General features: G+C 35.2%; 1 protein-coding gene across 1 annotated transcript; it reads left to right on the top strand.

Moving 5' to 3' along the window:
• The first annotated feature begins 871 nt into the window (after nt 1–871).
• On the top strand, nt 872–14,356 carry TMED7 (transmembrane p24 trafficking protein 7). Its single transcript, XM_037801160.1, has 3 exons — nt 872–1,339; nt 6,282–6,527; nt 9,992–14,356. Exons 1-3 carry the CDS (start codon nt 1,148–1,150, stop codon nt 10,226–10,228), a joined length of 675 nt encoding a protein of 224 aa, XP_037657088.1. The 5' UTR covers nt 872–1,147; the 3' UTR covers nt 10,229–14,356.
• Nucleotides 14,357–18,613: the final 4,257 nt, after the last annotated feature.

Raw genomic sequence — 18,613 nt, 5'->3', positions numbered from 1 at the left:
TGTAAGAAACCAACACTTGTTAGCTACTATTATTATTACCTACCATTATTAAGCACTCCAACAACATATACCAGCAGTGCGGTCATAAGCAAGTTACTGAACTTCTTTGATCCTTAATTTCTTCTTCAGTAAAATAAGCATAATAATACCTGTCTTATAGGGTTGTTTTAAGGATCGAATGAAATGATATATGTATAGTGTTTAGCACAGTGTCTGGTGAGAAAGAGTGCTCAATAGATGTTTTATGTACGAAAGCTTACCTGATATTTATTACGTGCCAACCACTCTTCAAGGCGCTTTTTTCCAAATCTTGAACTTCATTACAATCCTCTGTGGTAGGTACGATTATTATCCTCATTTTACAGATGCAAAAACTGAGCAGGGATGTTAAGCACCTGGCCCCAAATCACATAGCTAACATGTGGCAGAACAGGGATTAGAATTCCTACAGTCTGGTGCCAGAATTCGCGCTCCCAAACTGCTTCCCTCAAATATTTATCATTCATGAGAAAATTCTTTGCAAACTGCAAAGTGCTGTATCCCGGTGATTGGTCCTTTAGGGCAAATGAGGTCTTGACTTCCTCATAGCTCCCCTGTGCTCAGCTTCTGAAGAGACAGAAGTCTGCCAAGCTTGCTCTCGCGGGTGAATTTCTCCCTCAGCTTCCCACTCTGCAGAGGCCCGGGCGGGCCACACCCCTTCTCTGGCCCCGCCCATCTCGCAACACGCTGCCCCCGCCCCTCGTCCTAGATGTGGCGGACGCAGAGCGGACGCCTCGCGGGCTTCCACGTACTCATTCCAACGCCTCTCCCCATAGGGCAAGAGCACATCCGGGTCGCTGGAGCAGGTGCTCAGGCCCCGCCCCTTTCCCGGGCACTCGCCCCCACTTCCTGCCATCGTTGGCCTCTTCCGTTGCTTTTCTGTTGGCCTGGTTTTGTGCCCCGGGTCCTTCCCGGCCTTCGACCCTTGCTTCTCAGATCCTCTCATCTGGACTCGGAGGCTCGTTCCTCAACCCGATTCTCCCCGAGACTCGGAGCAGGCCTGCCGTGCGTCTTCACGGGGCGTCTGGGCTGAGGCCTGCCGCGCGCGGTGAGTGCCGCGCAGACCTGACCCGGTCTCCTCGCCCTCGGTTGAGGCCACCGTCTCGGGATGCCGCGACCCGGGTTTGCGCAGCGCTGGGCGGCCGTCGCGGGCCGTTGGGGCTGCAGGCTGCTCGCGGTACTGCTGCTGGTGCCGGGGCCTGGCGGCTCCTCTGAGATCACCTTCGAGCTGCCCGACAACGCCAAGCAGTGCTTCTACGAGGACATCACACAGGGCACCAAGTGCACCCTTGAGTTCCAGGTATCACGGGCTCTGACAGTCCCGGGGCCCTACCTCCAGGGTCGGGGCCACAACCTGCAGGGTTTCCCCGTCGTATCCGTGTCTTTCCTTTCTTTGGTTGCTTCAAGAATCACCTTTAGGGAGCTGATGGGAACCGAGCATTTGGCTTTCTTGTTCAAAAGCCTGGGCGGGAGACATTTAAGACCGGATATAAAGATGTGAATTTCAGAAGTGCTTTCTTTAGTTGTGACGTTTCTTTCCGTTCTTTAATGCCTCTATTTTAAGGTCTTCCTTAAAAAGATCTTAAAAAAATTTTTTTCCTATAGTACCCGATGTCAACTCCCCACTGCCTAATCCACACCTCCGCTTTAATCAGATTTGATACCATTGCTTTTCAGTTTTTCCACTGATTTTAGGATTATTGATTAATGCCATCCTGATCATTGGAAGAACTCCGTTAGAAACTGACCCATCTGCCAAAGGTGTCGTAGAATTACTGTGATAAGTGAGAGGCCCCTTCTGATCCTTGGAATTATATAAAAAAAGAAACTTTATTCAACAGAATGTAGTTTTTTAAGTTAGAATATTCTTTATTTCCATTTTTTGTTGATAGGCTCAACATATTTGAGTGCCAGGTGCTTGTGATACAGAAGTGATCAAAAAATATAGGATCATACTATCATTCTTGATTCCCTTCTTATTGCATCCTTTTCTTATTTAGTACCTATTCATTCGTCAAAATTGTGTGCTTTGAGAGCAGAAAATAGGGAATATACCATCTGGTCTTTGGGATCCATGAAGGTTTCCTTTAGGAAGTGAAATTAAGCTGAACTTTAAAAGATGAGTTGTAAATTCTTTGCTAAGAAGGAAAAAAGAATATCCTTTGGAGGTGGGGGGGGGGAGCCTGTGGTGGGAGTGGACCTTGGAAATTTGAAGACCGTAGAGAAGGCCAATATGTTTAGAGAGTAGGGAGTCAGAGGAAGTGTGAGAAAGGAGGACTGGAGAGTTTAGCAGGGAGCAGGCCACATAAAGGATTTTAGTCTTTCCGAAGAGAGTATGGGAAGTTCTCCGAGAGTTTTAAAGTAGTGGAGTGACATGATCAGAGTATTTCTGGTAGCTGTGTGGATATTAATTTGCAAAGGCAGAGAAGATGTGGTAAGGTATTGCAGAGTGAATGTGGAAGACTATTTAGGAGGCTGTTGTGGTTGTACAGGCAAGAAATGATAGTGGCGCAGACTAGGGTGGTAGTAATGGGGAAGGAAAAAAGTGAAAGGATTGGGGAGAATTTAATAGGTAAAATCAGCAGGTCTTGGTTATGATTTGACTATAACGGGAAAGGGAGGGGGGTTTAAGTTGACCCTTAGTCTTGCTTAACTGCATGGATTAGGACCAGGGGAGAAAAAAGATAGTAGGAACTGTAACATAAAGTGTCAGCCAGAATTTTATTTGTTTGAATTTACATTTCTCGAATTCTTTTATATGTGTGTAGTGTTCAGAATACTGCTACTATTGCAGGCAAAAATTGGCATCTGCTATATGTCAAACAGTATGACAAGCATTTCAGGTGTATTTAATTCTCAGGGCAACTCTGTGAAATAAGTACAGTTCTTATTCTCTTTTTCTTGATGAAGAAACTGAGGCATAGATAAAGGTCCAGAGTTACCAAATTCTTAATTACTTTGTCACACTACCTCCCAAAGAAAAATGATTGATCTTGCCCCGTGGGGACATGTAGATGTGTACTGTCTTAAAGTGCTGAATGCAACAATAAATGTATCCATTACATTTAGTGTTAGTAGAGGAGGGGAGGAGGTGGGATCACCAGGGGAAATTTAGCTGATTGGCAAATATTCGAGTTGAGTCTGGAAGGCTAAATAGGAGTTGCTCTACAATGTGGCAAAGGAGGAAAGAGCAAACCAAGCAGATATGTGTGTGCTGTTTGAGTTAATTCCAGCAGGGCTGAAATTAGCCTGAGCTCTTTTTCTTAAGTTTGTGCATGGCACTGATCCCTGGTTAAGGCATGAAACACACTGAGTAGTAAGTAGTAGTTTGGTAATAGTGTTGCTTTATGAGTCTGAGTCTTTTAAAGGCTGTCTGTACCAGTTTATTAGTATTGTTTATTGATAACAATGAGATTGATGATTTGCACCTGGTCCTGGTGAAATCCCTAAGGTTCTGCTGTTGAGACTGGTTACATAGCAGGGAGATGCAGATGTAACCAGCAAAACAAAACAAAACAAAACATAACAGCCAAGACTCTTTTGGGCTCCAGTTCCAAAGTGTTCCTTGAGTACTGGGGTGGTTCCTGATAAGAGAGAGTGTGTATCCATGCACAGCCCTCACAGAGGGCAGACAAAGGAACCTCACTGAGGTGAGATAGCCTTTGACTGTGACACATATCTACATATCCTTTCTTGAATGCTGTTGCTATATTGTATTATTTTCCTGTTATAAACTGTAGGTGTGTAAGCATTGTCATTTGGGGTTGTGTGATTCTTCTTTGGCAAAAAAAGCCCTGTTTAAGTGCCACTGTTGGTGCAGATGTGAAGCAAAGACATGTTCAGAGAACTTCTGGTAGTCTGGTGTTTTTGGAACACAGAGTGAGCAAGGATATGAATAAAAGAGGTGCTGAGGCTATCTGGAGGAGGTACAGGGGAATGGGATGCTGTAGTTAACAGGTTTAAATTTTTCTTTGGATCTCAGAGAATTATCAAAAGATTGTAAGCCAGTACAGTGATTCACAGTAGAATTGAGAAGGGATTTTGCCACCCAGGAGATATTTGGCGATGTCTGGAGACATTTTTGATTGTCACAGCTAGGAGGGGGCTGGAGGGGAAGCTTTCTACTGGCATCTAGTGGGTAGGGGCCAGAGATACTGCTAAACGTGCTAAAGTGCACAGGACAGCACAGCCCCCACAACAGAATTCACTGGCCCAAAATAGGAGTAGTGCCAAGGTTGAGAAACCCTGGATGAGAGAGAGAAGAAATTGGGTTGTAGCAAGACCTTTTAAGGAGCTGCGGCAGTAGTCTGTCTGGATTGTGGATTAGAAAAGGAAAAATGGGATGAATTTGAAAGAGGCAGTAAGATAAAGAGATTTCTGTGTCAACTGGACTGTTGGGGATGATACCCAGTTTCTGTCTTAGGTGGCCAGACAGGCTGTAATGTGGTACTGTTAACTGAAATAGGATTTCTTGTTTTCAAGTTTGATGCGAGAGAAGTGGAGTGGTGGTGAGTTCTGGCCCTATTTAGTTTGTTTGTATTTGATTCTTCAGAGTAGAACGGGCAAATATCAACAATTGAGTATAACAAAATGAAGTCATTTGCATCTGGAGAACAGGTCACTTGACCTTTGGGGCCTCTAGGGGTAGTGTTCAAGTGATAAGACACTATTGTTTATGTCAAAACATTATCTCTGTATATTAATATTTACATATTTTTCCAATTTTTCAAGTACATACTTATTTTTCTTTTAATTATTTAAATTTTGTAACATAGTTTAGTTATTGTCGTATCTCTTAAGTCACAGAAACTCCCATTAGTGACCATCCCTTCTTTGGAGTCATGTTTCAGTGTCTCTTCCTCATTGCCTCTTTCTCAAGTGGATACGAACACTGTATGTTTCTTCTCCTTTCTCTAAGGAGGACTTCCTCACCTCTAATCCTTTCTCCCCTTTTCTCTTTTGTAACACTTGTCCAGTTAGCTAAGGGAAAAATCTCTCCCTTCTCTATTCATTTGTATAACCCGCAGGGCTCAGGTTATAACTGATTAAGCTTGTGCTTAATCAGCCCCCAAATCCTTTTCAGAATCTTTTCACCTATGCCCTGGCTTTCCTTTCAATATGCTTGTCCTTAAATATAAGTTTTCCTGTAAATGAAAGACTTTTTTGCTTTTGTTTTGTTCTAGTTTTGCTTTAATCACAAGTATTTAAACAGTATTGTTTAATCAGTTATGTTTCTCTTGGGAACAAGAGATGATATATTCTCTAGAATAGTACACAGGTGCACTCAACTCAGAATGTAGTTCTGAAAAAGAAAAAAGTACAAATTCTATATAATTCCTTTATAAAATAACTTAAGAAACACAACCTGTTTGTAATTTGGCAATAGAATAAGCTTAAGTTCTTTGATAGGTGTATGCATGGGTGTTATGCTATGGATTGACCTACTTTACCACTGCACTATCCCATGTGTGCTTGGATGGTGGTAATAGGAAACTGGGTGAGAAAATTTTTGGAAGGAAAATATTGCATGGCATTAAGCTTAGTGGTTAAAAGTATGACTTTGGAACTTTAAGTTCTGTCTTTGCCACCTACTAGATGAACAGTAATATTGGGTAGGTTACTTATCTCAACCTTAGTTTCTTAAAATGTCATATATATTTTACTAGAATAAAAATTTAAAAGAAAATCCAGAGACCTGCACAATACAAGCAGTGAACCCTAATTTAAACTATGACTGGTTAATAGTATAGTTATAAAAATGTGCTTTCATCAGTTGTAACAAATGTGCCACATCAGTGCAAGGAGCTAATAATAGGGTGGTATATGGGAATCTTGTATTTTATACATGATTGTTCTGTAAACCTACAACCTTGCCAATAATAATTTTTTAAAAAGTCAAATGGAGAGGGGTGGGGTGGGGGAAAACCTTGCAGGATTGTTGGGAGAATTGAGTGGTATAATATATACATTTATTTACTAGCATAGATGTCATAGTAAATAAAAATTCCCTCTCTCCTGTCACAAGGAAACCTCAATTTCTATAAAGCTTTAGTTTAAGGGTTGAATTGAAATCTGCCTTTCAATTTGTATCCATTATGGAAATTAAAAAAACGTCAAATTGTCTGGGATAGTAAAAGTCCTTTGCCTATAACCTTATTGCCATTGTAACAGGAAACCCGGTTAATTTTTAATACGTGTTGGTTGCAATAATCTCTTCATTTAAAAAAAAAATCTTTCTACAGGTGATTACTGGAGGTCACTATGATGTAGACTGTCGATTAGAAGATCCTGATGGTAATGTGTTATACAAAGAGATGAAGAAACAGTATGATAGTTTCACCTTCACAGCCTCCAAAAATGGAACATACAAATTTTGCTTCAGCAATGAATTTTCCACTTTCACACATAAAACTGTATATTTTGATTTTCAAGTTGGAGAAGACCCACCTCTGTTTCCTAGTGAGAACCGAGTCAGTGCTCTTACCCAGGTAATTAAAAAGTCAGCAGTATAATGTTGGTATGTTTAAAGGAAAAAAAAAAGCATAATTTAATTTTATATATTAGCTCATTGATGAACCTAGAATTTTGACACCTTAAAATAATCTTTAGGCCTGTCTTAATTCTTACAGTAGATTAGACATTTCAGAGAACTTTGGATTTTTATAGTAAAAACCAATGCTAAAAGATCCTATGAACTTTTAAGTGTAAAGAGAAGCATTGAAATAGTAGGAAGATTACTAAGGAAAAAACATCATTGGGGAAAGGATACTTAGAAAGGCTAAATAATGACAGCTCTAGCATTCTGAACCATTTTCTGTAATTCATGAAGGAATGTTGCTCCCCTACATTAGCAGGTTTTTATAAATGGAAGCCAAATGATGCCTTAATTAATATATAAATAGACCACAGGGTAGCCTTTATATCGGTACTTAGTGTAACTCAAGTTGCAGTTATAATAACTTTTTGTAACTTAAGGTAGAGTATTAAAGGTTAATGGAAAGTCATCTAACAGAAATAGTTAAGGAAGCTAAATTGGTTCTTATTTTGAAGAAGAGCTTAATGAGAAAAAGATAGTGAAAGAAATTTGAAATCAGTGAACAGATACTGCTCAGGTGATGATAAAATTATTTTACTTCTAGTTCAAATACAGGATAAGATTATATAAACTGAAAGATACTCAATTAGGCCTCAAGAGAAATTCCTTACCACCTATTTCTTAAAACCTTAAAGTAGAATTTCAGTGTTCATAGGTACCCTTTAGTCTTTTGACCAAAGTCATATGGTGATAGGGGCAGTTTTTAAGAATGTTTAAGAACCTTAATTTATAAACCTATACTAAGCATTAGCAAAATGTATTCAAATGCTCTTATTCAAATTAGAAATATTCTTTTTATTTTAAGATCCTATGTGAGAGGCACTTTGCTTTGTGAAAAAGTTTATCTTTAGAGCCATTGCTTATAACTTAACTTGTATCCATTCCTTCGTGAATTTTAACTTGTGTAAGAAGGTAGCTTGCCCTAAAAACCTAGCAGGTATATGTAGGAAATGAGTGGAAGTTTGTGTCACATATTTTTATTCTTTCATAGTCTTATATTTCTAATTTCAAAAAGCTAATGTCTTTCGTATAAAAGGAATACTTACAGAGCAGCTGTTCATACTTTAAAATTGAAAAACTTACTGGCTCGTAAATATAGGGTAAATGATAGAATTTTACTATTACCATTTTTTAACCATTAATAAAACAATGGTTGTAGGGTAGGCAGTGATCACCAGTATTTGGTTAACCATTAGGAGAAAGGCAGATGGAGAATGTTATAGTGAATGGGTGAGGCTAATATCATCTAGATCTATTGATCTTTCACAAAAGGAGAGATAACCAAATATCATGTTCCCTCCTGATATTATGCAATAAGAAGTACACAGCACTGCTTACAAGATGCTCTTGCCCAGAGTGTTTAACCCAAATTCCATTAAGTCTCCAAATGCAAGTACCAGTTTACAAGAAATACAGGAAGTAGAGGTATACCATAGAAATGCAATCAGCAAAATCCAGGAAGTAGGAAATGCTACAGGATAAATGACCCATTTCTTCAACAAATAGATGACAAAAAGAAAAAAGGAAGAAAACCTGGAAACTAAAGAAAACTTAAGGGACTTATCAGCCAAATGATTGTGTTGGCCTTGTTTTTTTTGTTTTTTTCTTTTTTAATTTTTATTTAAAGTGCTGAAAGAAAACAACTGACAATCGAAATTTTTAATCTGGAGTCTTAACTTGAAAACAATATTTGACACATTTGGAGAAAGTTGAATACTAACTTTATTTTTGATGACTTTAAGGAATTGATTTTAATTATATTAGGTGTTATAATGCTATTGGGTTTTTATTTTTTTAAGCATTATTTTTCAGAAATAAATATAAAGAAGTATTTATAGCTGAAATGATTTACAATACCTGGCATTTGCTTTAAAATAATTGGGGTGGGGAATATACATGAAGCAAGGTTTAGCTATATGTTAATAATTACAAACATGAGGATTTATTGTTCTGTTCTCTATACTTTTGAATATTTATGCAAATTCCACTTTAAAAGTATAAAAAAGAAAAGAAACAAGATGAGCTCAAAAATTGTGCTAATCTATGTAACTAGTCCCTTTATGTTCGTGCCTTTTTTTCTAATCTAGCAGTTCTTAACTCATATTCCATGGGCAGGCTTCAAGTAGTTGTAAATATTCTGACTTGATGTCAAATCCTTACTTGAATGCATTTTTTCAAGGGTGAGAATCCTTAGACCACATAGGATTTTGAGACTACATAGAAAGCAGGGAAATGCTAGAAGCACATCTCTCTTTAGATCCTTATCACAAATTAGAAATCATTCATTTTACCACAGGGGCCTAAGCAAAACAAGGAAAAAAAGTTCGCATATTTTGATATGTAAATCAATTTGTAGACCTCATAATTTCTCATACTTTTTAAAAAGCATTTTAATGGTATATTTTTATAAATTTTCACTCCGTATTTACCAGGGTAGGACTTTTATTAGATGTTAAAATTATTTCCTAATAACTATTGCTTAATTCTTTCTTTAGATAAATTCAGATTTGACTTTTTAAAATTCATAATACATTGTAACATAAATGTAATATAATAACAATGCATGTATTTCATCCCAGGATTAAGTTTTCAGTAGTAGGAAGATATTAAACCCTGGTATAAAAAAACTTAGACACTTAACCCATCTCAGAAGCAAATGGTGTAATTAATGTGTTAAAGATAAGGTTTTATCAATTGAAGGCTCACAAACATTACACAGTGAAACAGAAGCATATCCATTTGTGAGAATATATATATAAGTTGACTGGCATGAGGGGGAGACTTACTTAGCAAATTGATAAATGTGGGGGAAAAAAAAAAGACATATTCCTAACACTTTCACATTTACAAGTGAAATGTTTTTCAAGTAGTTAGGATAACTTTGACTAAATATACTTTTTATGCCATGTTTGTTTTAGTTTTTACTAGATCCTTGAACTGTGATTTATATTCTTACTATTGTTTAAATTTACTCACCTGCCCATTTTCTTCTTCCTAACTCTTCCTTGAAGAGCCAGGGCTTGGAATTCTGTAGTCACCAACTTCAGCTGATTATATCTGGTACTGTTGTCTTAGTGTTCCATCTACCACCTTACAGATGCTATAGCTGTGGCATCCCAGTTTGGGGAAAATGGCTGCTTCGTGGAATCTCTAGCCTTACCAATTGTCCTAGTAGGAATGAGTGGAAGAGTTGCATTGCCAAAACAGCTAGTACATGAATGAATAAATGAATGTATGCCAGTTTAGTAGAATGTTAATCAATTGAGGAATTGAGCTCAAATTGAAAGAGAAAGTGAACATGCTAGATGGATTGTACAGAAAGCACTAAACAAACTAACAGCAACTATTTCTCTTTAGATGGAGTCTGCCTGTGTTTCAATTCATGAAGCTCTGAAGTCTGTCATCGACTATCAGACTCATTTCCGTCTGAGAGAAGCTCAAGGCCGAAGCCGAGCAGAGGATCTAAATACAAGAGTGGCCTATTGGTCAGTAGGAGAAGCCCTCATACTTCTGGTGGTTAGCATAGGGCAGGTATTTCTTCTAAAAAGCTTTTTCTCGGATAAAAGAACCACCACAACTCGTGTTGGATCATAACTACATTTTGAGAATTGATGCACCATTGCCACTGTAATATTGCTGTCTTCTGATTTTAGGTACTGAAGAACTTAATATTGGCAACATTTTTAAAACCTTATTCATTCACTTAACTGGGCGGGACATACAATGCATATCCCCAAACTGGAAAGGACGCCTTTTTTTTATTTGTAAAAGGTGGAAAAACTTTGGAACTTACCTTGGGGTATTCATGTTAAATATTCAGCACCAATGATCTACTCTTTTCTTGGCTGTTTGTATCTACTCCTCGCACACTAAACTTTGGTATTTTGATTCCTTTTAACCATTTAAAAGTACTTTTCTTATAGGTAGTTGATATTTTAAAACCTTAGATTTAAGGTCTACATATGTTGTGGAGGAAGAAAATTGCCTTTTAATTGTTTATAGTGAATAAAGTTTTGTTTTTTAAGAAAACCAAATGTGATAACTATAGCCTAAGCCCTATTCTGCACTGTTTAATTTTATGGGAAAAAAAAATTACCATAGAAATGTTAGTCAATGTTGATATAATTTAAAATTGATATATCATGGTATAATTTATTTCTCACTGGCTTGAAAAATGTGGGATTTTGAGTTTTGTTTTGTTTTGTTTTGGTTTATTCTATGAATTATAACCAGAAGTTATTTTTTCATAAAACGATTCTAACCACACAGAATAACAGTATGTCTCAATAACATTATAGAGTTTATAGAGGCCTTAAAAATCAGACTGTTCTAATAGGTAGAATAATTATGGAATAATTTAAGACACTACAATGGGGGCAAATGAAATGGGAGAATTTATAGTGAATTTTCTGTACACATTACATTTTCAGTGCTTTTACAAAGAAAAAAGGTGATCTGTTTCATTTTATCATTTTAATTGGCTGGTTCTTGTCCTTATGTGACTTTAATGTGTTTGAGTCATTCCCAGCTTAAATTGACAATTGTAATATTAGTATCACATAAGTGCCATACATTTTATCCAAATGGGTGTGATGCACTGAGAAGTTTCTTTGTTTCTTCTTTCGTTGCCGTTTTTGTTTTTTTTGCCTTGCACATGAAATTTCTACAATCTCTAGTTATCAACCCTAAAATGATTTAAAAATTTAGAATGCTTATATGTGTGTTTCTTATTTAATAATCTTCATTGATTGTATTGCACTTGCGTATTAAAGAGTGCATATTCTGTTCACTATAGGGTTTAGAAAAAGATTTTGTTCCAGTATTCTAGAATAGAATACAAAATTATGCAAAATTGTATTGCTATTTAAAGATTTTTGCTGTTTTAAAAAGAAAAAATTGCAACTGCTTTTCTGCCATGCCCCAGTTCCCCACCCAAAGTGATGAATGTTGAAGACTGTCATAGTTTAGAAACTCTGATGTGTGTTACTATGTAATACTGATTGGATAGCTATTCTGATCACTTACCATTACTGATCAGAAGTTAACTCTTAATTCTAAACTTTTAAAATGCATATATACACTTTGCATGTAGAAGCAAAATTAATTCAGGTTGTCATGCTTGCTAATTTCAAATGCCACAGTGTAGTAAGGGATGAACATATTTTCAGCTTTATAATTCTAAGTTGTTTAAAGACAAAATAACTGCTTCTTAAGCAGCATTTATTAATGCATTAAGAACTAAATTTTAAGATTTTGCAGATTTATCTGTTTGGGTTCTTGTATTGGATTTATTTGGCAACTTTGTAACTGTCCCTCTGTATTTAGATTTGGAAGTTTTAATCATAAATGTTAACATAATTGGTAAGCATGGGCATATGTAAAGTGTTCTTTTCTGTTTGCCTGTCTGCTCTGTTGTGTTCAGATACTGATGCTATACATTATTAAGCAGTCAGATATCAGTATGTTGAATATGGCATAGGTAGTACAGTCATTTAATCTGTGCCTCTCAAAATTTTATATTAGGCTAGTACCAGAAATAAGTTTTGGTGAAACTATTGAGCTGTATTAAAATTTTTGAAATCACCACTGTAAACTGTTCTGGAAAATCGTGCAGGCTTAGTCTAGTCTGTATGTTAACTGGTTAAATTTTGATGACTGTCTATACTCAACTGAGTATGTATATATAAATTATAAAATGCATATCTATTCAGACACAAATGTAAGAACAGTTTTTTTTCCTTCTCCTACTTAATTTGTAGCTCATCATTTTTCTTTAAGTAATCCTTTCATAACTTGTTTCAGCAGTTTGAATTGCCCAAATATTTGTGTTTGGACACAAGGTTCAGAATACTTATTTAAACATCATAGTTGTGTATATTTTTAAAGTAGAATAAAAAATGCAAAGGGACTTGATATACAAGTTTAACTGAAATTTCAACTGTGTGAAGAAACATTTAAGATATTACTTTGCTATTAATCTAAACGTTCTTTTTTCTATTAAAGAAACAAACGGTTTGTGATTCACAGCTTTCATCTAGGCTTAATGATAAGCAACTTTGAATATATAGTGAACTGAAAAGCAGTTTTATTTTTTTTGAAAGATTTCATTCGAATCTCTGTACTGTTCATTTTTGTTTCAATTTGTGTGTAACATTTAGAGTTAAATAGAACAAAGTAGACCCTATGACTATTGTTTTGAAAAATTAAATGAATTACAATATACATAATTCAAAGGGGGTTTTCTTTTACTTTGAAAAAGAAGATGCTATTTCTCTAAATTAAACAGATTTTGGTTCTGCAGGAGTGCACCAGGTTTTTGGTAAAATAAAAACCTTTCAACAACTGATTTCACTTATATCTGTTAGGATTTAAATCTTTTTTAAAGCTCCTTATAAACTTTCAGCTTGGAGTACGGTTTTGTAGCAGGAGAGAGTGATTATTTATTTGGTATTTCATTAAAACATCTGACCAAGAAAGAAAGTTAAAGAAGTACCACCTCTATACTGCCTCATTTTTTACTTTCTCTTTGCATTTCTTACTGAAAGTTTGTGTGGGTAAAAGGCAGTTAAGCCATCAGTTGCTCTAAAAAGTTCTTAGTTTTTAAGTAAATTAACTTTAGGTTGTATACTACTCTCAAAATTGTTTTTTTTCTTTTTTCTCCCTTCATAATGTAGTCATAAGGACATATTCTGGTTCTTGGGGATAACTCTACAAAAGTACCAGGGAAATAACAGTAAATGTAAGTCAGCGTTTATTATAGTGCTTACTTTGTGTCATGCTATGCTAATTTACTGGTATTGACACATTTCATCTTTTTCATAGTTTCTTATGAACTAGGGATATTCTCATTTTTCAGATGAGGTAACTGAGCCATAGAGAAGTTAAGAAACCTGCCCGTATCATGCAGTAATCATCAGAATCTGAATATGAACTATCACAGTCTGGTTCCAGAGCCCTCTTTTTCAATCACCCACCATACAGTGTTGCCTTATGAATGCCAATTAAGGATAGACTCCTGAAGACTTAGCTATCTTGATTTCAGTCTAGCTCAATAGTGGTTCAGTGCTTCAACTTTGGAGTTATAGCAAAGTTCAAATTATGGTTGTGTGACCTTGAACAAGTGACTTATTGACCCTCAATATTTCAGTGCTCTCTACTACTACTAAAGTAATACCATTTACTGTAATGAGAATGAAGTGAGGTGTTTATAAAACACTTAAGACCAGTGCCTAGCATATGCTAAGCACTTAATAAATAGTAACTACATTTTTATCATTTGTCCAGTTCTAGTCTTTTGATCTTTAGTTCCTAAAGTTCTTCTAGTGGCCTCTGTTCATTTGGCTCTTAATATGTTTCACAAATACATTTGAATATCTGTCAGGCACATAAAAGCTAGGGGTTTCAAAATGAGTAAGACAGTGTGACCTCCAGGAACATAGCCTGGTTGGAGAAGACAGGATAGCTACATGTGCAACTGTTAACACAAGTAATGAAGCATTACAGACTGCTAGAGAAAAGAAAAAGTATATGGGTCCAAAGACTCATTCCCAGAGGGGTTAACTTTGTCTCTCCACAGGGGAGGCCCATAGTTGTCTGGTTATGCCAGTAATTGAGTGGGTTAGTCTGTAATTCAAGGTTATGGAGTATTAGCCAGTCCCTGTAACTGCAAATTGAAAACATGCTCTTTAACTTTGTTAACAATAAAGGCTATTTTTGATCTCCTGCCTTGACTTCTCCATTTCAGTTGTTTCCCAAATTCTGGAGGAAAATACAGGGATGTTATCCCTAAACCTTCTGTGGACCACACTTTTGAATAATACTGATATGTGCATTCCTTAAAAATAGTCCGCCCCCCCAAAAAAAAAAGAAATAAGGCAAAAGCAAACTTTAATAAATAAAATTTAATAGAGTATTAAATTCCATTTAATAAATAGAATAGTACATGTATTCTTTTATGATTTTTATTTGCTCTACACTGAGAGTCATCCGTGTTGATGCTTATGGCCGTAGTTTTGTTTTCATTGCTGTATAGTAGTCCATCATCAGTATACTACAGTTATGCATCTCCTCTGTGATGAGCATTTGGAGTGCTTCAAGTTTTTTGCTATTATTAAACAAAGCCACCATGAACATTCTTGTATATATGTCCTGTTGCACTCATCTATAATCTCTTGAGAATACATCTAGGAGTGGAATTGCTGGGTCATAGGGTATGCATATCTTTAATTTTACTAGGTAATAGCTAACTTTTCCAAAGAAATTCTGTCAACCCGTATCATTTGAGGGTTCCATGTTTGGCATTGTCAGACATTAAAACTTTTAAAAATCTTATGGGCAAGTAAGGAAGTTAATTATTTTTTTTTCACAGGTTTATTTATCATTTGAATTTCCTCTTTTGTGAAGTTCCTATTCAAATCTTTTGTCCATTTTTAAAATTGGAGTGTTTGAATTTTTTTAATTAACAAGATTCCTTTACTCAGGATACTGAGCCTTTGTTTTTAACTACTTCAAATATTTTCTACCAGTTCATGGTTGTCTTTTTGCTCATAATGAAACATATCAATCCTTTCCTCTATTGTCAGTACTTTTCTTTCTTGTTTAAGAAATCCTTTCCTATCCTGAAGTCATTAATATCTTATAAAATATATATAGTTTTATCTTCTATATATATTGAATTTTCTTTATGGTGTGAGTTGTAGGTATTGAGTCCTTTTTTTTTTTTTTTTTTTTTTCATTTCTTTAAACGTTATCTTTCTCCATTGATTTGCCATACTACTTATGTCTTATGTTTACATGAGTCTGTTTATGGGCTCTCTGTTCTATTCCATTAAGTGAGTTTGTGCTTAAATGAATAACATACTTTCTCCATTACTAAAGCTTTAAAAATTCTTGTTAATTGGTAGAACAAGTCTTTACCTTTTGGTCTTCAAGATTTTACCTATTATCAGTTACTTGCATTTTTGTACGAATTTTAGAATTAGCACATCAGTTTTCAAAACAAGCAGATATTTTGGGATTTTGATTGAGATTGTATCTAACCTGTGAGTAATGTCCTCTTTATAATAGTTTTTTCTAGTGAATTAAACATGTTATCTTTAAGGTCTTCTTTAGGTCTTTAGGTCTCTCAAAAAAGTTTTGTAATATTCTCCATAGAAGTACTCTTATATACTTTGTAAAAGTAATCTTGCTTGCTTATTCTCCATAATTTTTAATGCTATTGTAAATGTTATTTTAAATTTTTTTATCTTTTTGTTTGCTACTGGTACTTGGAAATTCAATTTTAAAATTGATTTTTCATTCAGCAACTTTGCTAAACTTCTCTTACAAATTCTAATAGTTTATCTGTAGATTCTTTTGGGCTTTCTATGTATATACCTGTTATCTACAAATAGCAGTATGTTTGTTTGTCTTTCTATTCCTCACAACTTTTTTTTTTCTCCTTTCCTTTTATTGTCTAATTCCATTTGTAGTGATGTCCAGTGTTGAATAGAAGTAGCCATGATAGGCATTCTTGCTTTGCTCCTGTTCTTTGGAAAAGCTTTCATGGTATTCTGTAAGCATTTTATGGTGTTTTTATTAAATTTAGAAATTTCCTTTCTGTTCTTAGTTTGCTAAAAGTTTTTTGTTTTTTTAATAATCATAAACAATTGACTTTTATCAAAAGCTCCTTCTCTGTACACTGGGAAAATCATAATCCCTTTCTCTTCTTTATTCTAGTTTTCTATTGTTAGACAAACCTTGTCTTCCTGGTATAAAACTGTCTTGGTCGTGATGTGGTTGGTTTGTTTTTAAATAATTTACTTGGTTGGTTTTAAAATTTTTGGTTAAGATCAAGGCTCTATTTACTTCATAAAATGACTTGGATAGTGGTTCTCTGGTTCTCTTTCCCTATTTTTAGAAGAGTCTGTTTAATATTTGTGTTACTTCTTCTTTAAATGTTTATTAGAATATATAGGTGAAGCATGTTTGGGCCCTGGATATTGATTCTTTATGGGCTATTGACTCAGTTTCTTTTTATTAGTCATAAGATTTTTCAGGCTTTCTATTTTTTGTGTGTGTTATATTGGTAATTTAGCATTTCTGACAATCTGTACATTTCAGCTACATTTTCAAATTTATTAGCACAAAGTTATTCCTGTACATTTATTTTTTTAACATATACCGGATCTGAAAATACGTCCACCTTTTCATTCCTGCTGAGTACTTCTGACTTCTTTTTTTTACTTAACCATTCTTAACAAAATCTTATCACTTTTTTTTTTTTTAATTTTTCTTCTCTGTTACATTTTTGTTTGTTTCATTGATTTCAGCTTTTTATTATTTTCTTTCTTCAGCCTGGTTTTGTCATTATTTTTCTATATTCTTATAATGGATGTTTACCTCAAATTTTCAACTTTCTATTCTAATTTACATATTTAAAGCTATAGATTTCCCTTTAAATAATGCTTCAGCCCTGTGTTACTTTTCTATGCTGTGTAACAAACTGCCACAAATTTACCAGCTTCAAACAGCTTATTTTCTCACAGTTTCCTTGAGTCAAGGGTCTGGGCATGAACAAATTAGACAATTTCGATTAAATGGAAAATATCCTAGAAACACATGAACAGCCTACACTGAGTAAAAGAAATAGAAGGACCTCAACAGACCAAATTATGAGTAAAGAGATTGAATCAGTCATTGAAAACCTCCCAACAAAAATGAGGATCAGATGGCTTCACAGGTGAATTCTACCAGTGATTTGAAGAAGAATTAATACCAGTCCTACTCAAACTCTTCCAAAAAATTGAAGAGGAGGGAACACTACCTGATTCTATGAAACTAGCATCTCCCTGATAACAAAGCCAGGTAAAGATACCACAAGAAAAGAAAATTACAGACCAATCTTTGTAATGAATATAGATGCAAAAATCCTCAACAAAATACTTGCAAATCAAATCCAACGGTACATTAAAAGAATTATATACCATGATCAAGTTGGTATTATCCCAGGTATGCAAGGGTGGTTCGACACAAAATCAATTAACATAATACATCACATTAACAATTTGAAGGGGAAAAACCATATGATCATCTCAGAGTAGAAAAGGCATTTCAGAAAATCCAACATCCTTTCTTCTTAAAAACACTTTGCAAGATGGGAATCGAAGGAAACTTCCTCAACATGATAAAGGTCATGTATGAAAGACCGACAGCTAGTATTTTCAATGGTGAAAGACTGAAAGCTTCCCCTCTAAGATCTGGAAAAAGTGGTGCCCACTGCCACCACAGTTATTCAACATTATGCTAGAAGTTCTAGCTAGAGTAGTTAGGCAAGAAAAAGGAATAAAAGGCATCCAAATCAGAAAGGAGGAAGTAAACTTTCACTATTTGCATATGACATGATCCTATATGTAGAAAGTCCTGAAAAATCTACAACAAAGCTACTAAAGCTAATAAATGAATTCAGCAGAGTGACAGGATACAAGATCAACATGCAAAAATCAGTAGAGTTTCTATACACTAGTAATGAGCAATTTGAGGAGAACATCAAGAAAAACATCCCATTTACAATAGCAACTAAATCAATTACCTAGGAATAAACTTAACCAGGGATATAAAGGACTTGTACACAGAAAACTACAAAACATAGCTAAAAGAAGTCAAAGAACAACCTAAATAAATGGAAAGAAGTTCCATGTTCATGGATTGGAAGACTAAATATCATTAAGACGTCATTTCTACCCAAATAGATTTACAGATTCACACATTCCCAATCAAAATTCCAACAACCTACTTTGCAGAAATGGAAAAGCCAATTATCTAATATATTCAGAAGTGCAAGGAATCCCAAATAGCCAAAAACATCTTGAAAAAAAGAACAGAAGTTGGAGGACTCATACTTCCTGACTTTAAAGCATATTACAAAGCTACAGTGGTTAACACATCATGGTAGTGGCATAAGGATAGATATATTGACCAATGGAATTGAACTGAGGGTTA

This window comes from Choloepus didactylus, chromosome 13, assembly GCF_015220235.1.
Source record: "Choloepus didactylus isolate mChoDid1 chromosome 13, mChoDid1.pri, whole genome shotgun sequence".
NCBI lineage: Eukaryota > Metazoa > Chordata > Mammalia > Pilosa > Megalonychidae > Choloepus > Choloepus didactylus.
The sequence above is the reverse complement of the archived record's forward strand: the minus strand, read 5'-3'. Positions and strand labels throughout refer to the sequence as shown.